This window comes from Oncorhynchus gorbuscha, linkage group LG16, assembly GCF_021184085.1.
Source record: "Oncorhynchus gorbuscha isolate QuinsamMale2020 ecotype Even-year linkage group LG16, OgorEven_v1.0, whole genome shotgun sequence".
Lineage (NCBI taxonomy): Eukaryota > Metazoa > Chordata > Actinopteri > Salmoniformes > Salmonidae > Oncorhynchus > Oncorhynchus gorbuscha.
In genome coordinates, this window is record NC_060188.1 from 26,147,284 (window position 1) to 26,153,925 (window position 6,642).

At 43.6% G+C, this 6,642-nt stretch overlaps 1 protein-coding gene across 4 annotated transcripts in view; it reads right to left on the reverse strand.

Moving 5' to 3' along the window:
* Nucleotides 1-821: 821 nt before the first annotated feature.
* Nucleotides 822-6,642, reverse strand: part of LOC124000505 (disintegrin and metalloproteinase domain-containing protein 11-like) — a 29,114-nt gene continuing 23,293 nt past the window's right edge. For 2 of the 4 annotated variants that reach the window (XM_046306903.1, XM_046306902.1), the window contains exons 24-25: nt 2,357-2,374; nt 822-1,985 (exon numbers count right to left, since the gene is read on the reverse strand). In XM_046306903.1, coding sequence (XP_046162859.1) covers nt 1,639-1,985; nt 2,357-2,374 — 365 coding nt within the window. In that variant the 3' untranslated portion in view covers nt 822-1,638. The other 2 variants (XM_046306905.1, XM_046306904.1) reach the window with 2 other exon arrangements.

Genomic DNA, 6,642 nt, shown 5'->3' on the forward strand with positions numbered 1-6,642 from the left:
TAGATAGATGGCCAGATTGCTAGTTTACTAGGCCGTGTGCCGGGTAGACAGATAGATGGACAGCTAGGAATGGCTTAAAGGAGATGGACAGTTGTATGGCAGGAGACAGATAGATACTTAGTTGAAACAGATCAAATGAATCAATATTAACATTGAATTTTAAAACAATTTCCTACAGTGTATTCAACATTCAGTATTATCTTCTTGTACATACTGTATATACAAATAGATGTGCATATGTGTTCTCACATTCTGTAGGCTAGTGCTCGTTTAAGTTTGTTGTTACATATTCAATACAAACCATTTGTTTGTTAGTGTGCTGTCATTGGCTCCCGAGCAAAAAGCCAGGCAACAGAAAGGTAACATTTTCTAGAAGTAAAAATCTATAAACTATCTACCAGTGTTGTTGGCAGGAGTGTCACGGTGAACAAGGGCATAACTGTCCCAAACACGACAAGTACTTTTCTCATTCACCTGCTCTCTTCCTCACTCAATCTCTCTCTCACACGCACACACATGCACACATGTGCACACGCACGCACACACTCATTTTAGTAACTTTCTCAACATTCCCTGGTTTTCCAGGAATCCTGGTTGGAGGATTCCATATTTCCCTGCTTATTCCTTCACAGTTCCAGGAATCTTCCAACCAGGATTTCAGGAAAACTTGGAAATATTGGGAAAGTTACCGGAATTTTGGTACCCTACACACACACACACACACGCACGCACGCTCACACACACACGCACGCACGCTCACGCACGCACGCACGCACACACACACACACACACACACACACACACACACACACACACACACACACACACACACACACACACACACACACACACACACACACACACACACACACACACACACACACACACACACACACACACACACACACACACAGAGTTTCAACCTCCTTTACCATACACACTTTGGGCCTCTTAAGTAGGTGGCGAATAGAATACAGACACATACAGACAGTCTCTGTTAACTAACACTATGTGGAATGTTGTGTTGGTAGATCTACGGTTGAAAACACTGAGTTACGGTCTCTGCTGCATTTTAAATATGATCCCAAAACCATAGGGTCTCCCCCTTCCTACATCTCAACAGACAGGAACAAAGAATTAACAATCAACATAAAACCTAAAACTACATCAGTCCATGATGTTTTGAACGGTCTACTGCTTTTGTTTCATAGTCATTCTCACAATAAGTTGCTCTTCTTTCTTTGGAAATGGCCTGTGCACAACACGTCCCATACAGGACTCTTCTTGGATCACAGCCGTGTTGTTGTAACTAGATCATGTCTGAATCTGGGTTGTCATCCAGTCACCTGACATGGCCTCTCTGAAAGGGGCAGTTCAACTGATCCAATGGCCACTTGAGTCTTTGATCAATGTTTGTTTTGATGTGCTTCTTTGACAACATCTTATGATTTAAATCGTTTTTCAGATGGCAGGTCTGGGCCAGTCCAGCATTCTCAAACAGCGGCCAGAAGTGTGTTTCCAGACAAGCATTGGAAAGACATGTCTCATACTGAATTTGTCCACTGTTGACATGTTCTTCATTGGACTGACGTAAGCGGAAGGAAAGGGAACTACAGTACGCAGACACCGAAATGCATACTACTTAGTCGCTGGAAAGCAGGAAGACCCTGACGCCCCTCTAGGGACCAACAACAACCTTCTCATTCTGTCCGTGGCAAAGACTTTATCCGTATTGGATAATATAATTGGCTGGTATGCAATGTGGGAGGTGCTACACTGTCCAGGAGGGGCCGGAGATAGACAGGTGGACAGACAGGAAGTGGACAGGAGAGGAGGTGTTAACAGAAGAGGTCTGGAGAGGTTCGGGACAGGAGTGGAAGACTTCTTCTCTCTTCTCCGACTTGGAAACATCACAGAGTGAGAGAAAGACAGGAACAGACAGACAAAGACAGACAGACGGACAGACATCTTATCCTCCACCAGATCTGGAAAGAAAGGAAACAGTGTAAGAGACTAAAAGTTGTAAGGTTGTAAACAAGTTGAGCAGTTGACAGAAGGTGATTGTTGGACTTGGTGTGAGGAGAGTAAACAAGACATGAAATGGTTCTGAAAGAAAACTGCATTCTGGGTGGAATAGATCATGAGGTGGAGAAGACAAAGGCTGAGACTGATGCCAGAGTTTTGCTGTGCTATATGGGATTAGGTCAGAGGATGAGCTGTGAAATCAGCTGTGAAATTAGGTCAGTGGAGGAATGACGTTTAAGGTCAGAGGTGGGATGATGTCTGAGGCCATGCTGTGAAGAGCTATGGGATGAAGGGGGGTTGAAGGATGTCACCCTGCAGTGTCAGGTCATACCTTCCTCTTCGGATATTCCTTCAACCAGGAAGGAGAAGGAGCAACACATTGGGAGAAGAGACAGGAGGAGAGGAGAAACATCAGTTGCAGTAAGAGACAATGAAAGCTCAACAACAGTAGATTCTGTATAGTGATGACAAAGGCATTTCAAAGTCGCGGTACAGTGCCTTGCAAAGGTATTCATCAACCCTTAAAATGGATTTAACTGGCATTCTTTTGTCAACAATCTACACAAAATACTCTGTAATGTCAAAGTGGATGAAATAGTTAACATTTTAAAAAGGTTGATAGAAAATGAAACAACTCAAATATAGCCGATGCGTAAGTATTCAGCTCCCTGAGTCAAGACATGTAAGAAACACATTTGGTTACAGCTGTGAGTCTTTACACACCTGGTTTGTGAAATATTAGCTCTGTCAAGATGTTGGCGATCATGGCTAGACAGCAATTGTCACGATTCCTAGCCACTCAGGAACATTCACTTTCTTCTTGGTAAGCAACCAGTGTACATTTGCCCTTGTGTTGTAGGTTATTGTCTCGCTGAAAGGTGAATTCCTCTCCCAGTGTCTGGTGTAAAGCAGACTGAAGCAGGTTTCCCTCTAGGATTTTGTCTGTGCTTAGCTCCATCCCGTTTCATTTTATCCTGAAAAACTCACCAGTATCCATCATGATGCAGCCACCACGCTTGAAAATAAGGAGGCAGTTACTCAGTGATGTGTTGTGTTGGATTTGCCCCAAACATACGGCTTTGCATTTAGGCCAAAAAGTGCATTCCTTTGCAGTATTACTTTATTGCCTTGTTGCATACATAATGCATGTTTTGGAATCATTTTGATTCTGTATATTGGTATTCTTCTTTTCATTCGGTCGTTTAATTCATTATTGTGGAGTCACTACAATGTTGTGGACCCATCTTCAGTTTTCTCCCATCACAGCCATTGAACTCTGTAACTGTTTTAAAATCACCACCGGCCTCATGGTAACATCCCTGAGCAGTTTCATTCCTGTCCTGCAGCTCAGTTAAGAAGGACGACTGTATGTTTGATGTGTCTGGGTGGTTTAATACATCACCCACAGCATAATTATTAACTTGACCATGCTTAAAGAGAGATTCAATGTCTGATTTGTTATTGTTACACATACACCAATCACTGCCTTTCTTTATGAGGCTTTAGAAAAGCTCCCTGGTCTTTGTAGTTCAATCTGTGCTTGAAATTCAATACTTGACTGAGGGATAATACATACATATATGGTATGTATGGGGGACAGAGGAAGGGTTGGTCACTCAATCATGTCAACCCCTATTATTTGTAGCTTATGTGATTTGTTAAGAGACATTTTACTCCTGAACTCATTTAGGCTTGCTTAATTAAACAAAGGGGTTGAATACTTAGGCAAGAACTAGATTTGATCACATTTCTATAAATCATATTTTTATTATTTTTAATTATTCCACTTTGACATTAGAGTATTTTGAGTAGATTGATGACCAAAAGTTACAATCACATCAATTTTATGTCATGTTTTGTCATTGATTATCATGTCTTGTCCCTGTGCTTCCCCTTCTATTCGTTTCCCTCTGCTGGTCTTATTAGGTTCTTTCCCTCTTTCTATCCCTCTCTCTCCCCCTCCCTCTCTCCCTCTCTCGCTCTCTCTCTCTATCGTTCCGTTCCTGCTCCCAGCTGTTCCTCATTCTCCTAACTACCTCATTTACTCTTTCACACCTGTCCCCTATTTTGCCCTCTGATTAGAGTCCCTATTTCTCCCTCTGTTTTCCGCTTCTGTCCTTGTCTGATCCTTGTTTGATGTTTGCTGTTCTGTGTCCTTGTTCCGCCCTGTCGTGTTTTTGCCTTCTTCAGATGCTGCGTGTGAGCAGGTATCTATATCAGCTACGGCCTGCGCCCTCCCGAAGCGACCTGCAGTCTGTGGTCGCGTCTCCAGTGGTTCCCCTCTACTGCCTAGAGGAATTCAGTTTTCCTGTTTGACTTTACCTGAGATTATATCCAGGATTATCGTTTTTGTTATAGACTGGAATAAAGACTCTGTTTCTGCTAAGTCGCTTTTGGGTCCTCATTCACCAGCATAACATTTTATCCCACTTTGTAACACAATAACATTTGAAGAAATTCAAGGGGTCTGAATAGTTTTTGCAAGGCACTGTATAAAGCCTATTCAAAGTGATGTTTAGTAGACGTTGTTGTCCCACTGCTCACTCCGACTACAAGATTTTTTACACATGTTTTCATACTCAAATTAATGATGTTGTAATTAGGGCTGGCACAATTACCGTATAACTGACGATTATGGATGAAGGCCATCATGAAATGAAATAACCATCATAACAAACAAAAAATTGTGTATGTGTGTGTGGAACGAACAGCTAACTGAAAGATAGCCGGGGATTCGTGCGGTAGAGTCCGTTTCCACGGTATCGTGGGCTCTTAACAACGTGACGAAACAAGCAAGGTGTTGTAGCGAACAAGTCTTTGGTTGCCTAGGCAACTCCCGCTTCCCTGCAGCAGCACATGCAGTCAGGAGCGGAGGAGAAAATGTGCGTCTTAAAAAACGTTATGACTATGACGGTGACTGCAGTCATTTGGCTGACTAATAACCGTCATCCAAAAATCCATGACCGTCACCGCCGTCGTTGTAATAAACAATTTTCTTGTTTGTTCAAATGAGTGTACAGCTTACCACCATAAGAAGATATTGTAGAAGATATTTAACCGACCACATTAATATTGACACAGATCATGCACACATGCACACACATTTACCCCTGTCCCCAAAAGGATTACTCATTATTCCCAGCAAAATATGAACTATTTGGAGAAATGGATCAAGCAAATTCATTTTGATGAACCAGACAAAGAAATGTAACACAAATTTGATCATTCTTGATGCAAGTGATGACAGGGAAGTGATGTAATCCTTTTGGATCAGAGACTAAGGAGTGAACAGGAATTAGCAGGCCAGGCATGTACACAGCTAGGGCTCTCCAGAGACAGCCACTGCAGCAAGGGCACTTTGGTTAGGGCACTACTGAGTGGGCATTACTGAGCGGACACTACTTTAAAGATACTCCCAAATGAAGCGCCGCACTAAGGAGAGGCATCAAAGAATGAACACTACACGGGAGGCTTCAAAGAGAAGCACAACGGTTTGGGAACTTCATAGGCGACTACAGGGGAACTGTCCACTCCTGTCGCCGGGAGGAGAGCTGGGTTGGAGCCAGTCTGAAGGTGTGGAGGGGAGGCATCTCTTTCTCTCCCTGGAGAGATGTATGGAGGAGGTCAGGGTTCAATTCTACCAGATCTTACAAAGTGAAGTATCAGAGGTACCAGCCCGATATTCATACTACATTTACATTACATTTAAGTCATTTAGCAGACGCTCTTATCCAGAGCGACATACTAAATATCTCCATATGTTTCAAAGCAATTGGATGGTGAACTCAACCCATGTGTCCCCACCGTTGGTGGGGCAATGAGTTGCAAAGTGGGTGAATTTGTTTTTTTTTGGAGGGGTGTGAGTGGGGGCCTTGGGGAGAAGCAGACAGGTACACAGAGGCATGCCAGAACTCTTACTTAAATCCCCATCCTGTCCCCCCTAGGACTATAGCTGCCAGAAGAATAGCACCTGCGATGGACCCTATTATGATATTGGTGCCACTGGGACCTGCGCAGAGGAAGGAGTAGGGAGGAGGGGTGCGGAGGGGAACACAACAACACCACCAAAAACACACGTCAGAGGACAGCATCAACACCACACATCAACAACATCAACATCCGGAAAGAGAGAGAGAGAGAGAGAGAGAGAGAGAGAGAGAGAGAGAGAGAGAGAGAGAGAGAGAGAGAGAGAGAGAAGATACCCAAAGAAAGAGAGTAGGAAAGAGAAGGAGAGAATAAGAAATGACATGGGGTGGAGGAAGGCGGAGCGCGTGGGAGAGCGAGGGGAGATCAGGGAGGCGACAGTTAAGAAAGGAGGGTGTTTTTATTACTTCTTTCTCATCCCCCTCTCTTGCTCTTTCAGCTGGACACCCTCTTGCTTAGGATGCGTTTGGTTTTTGGGGGCCTATGAGCCCTGTGTCAATGGAAAGGGAAAGGGGATACCTAGTCAGTTGCACAACTGAATGTATTCAACCGAAATGTGCCTTCCGCATTTAACGCAACCCCTCTGAATCAGATACAGACTGGAAGATAGGAAGGAAGACACTTGAAGATAGAAGCCAGGTGTCTGTAACTTATAGAAACACCCACACAAACACACAGACACACACATACAGT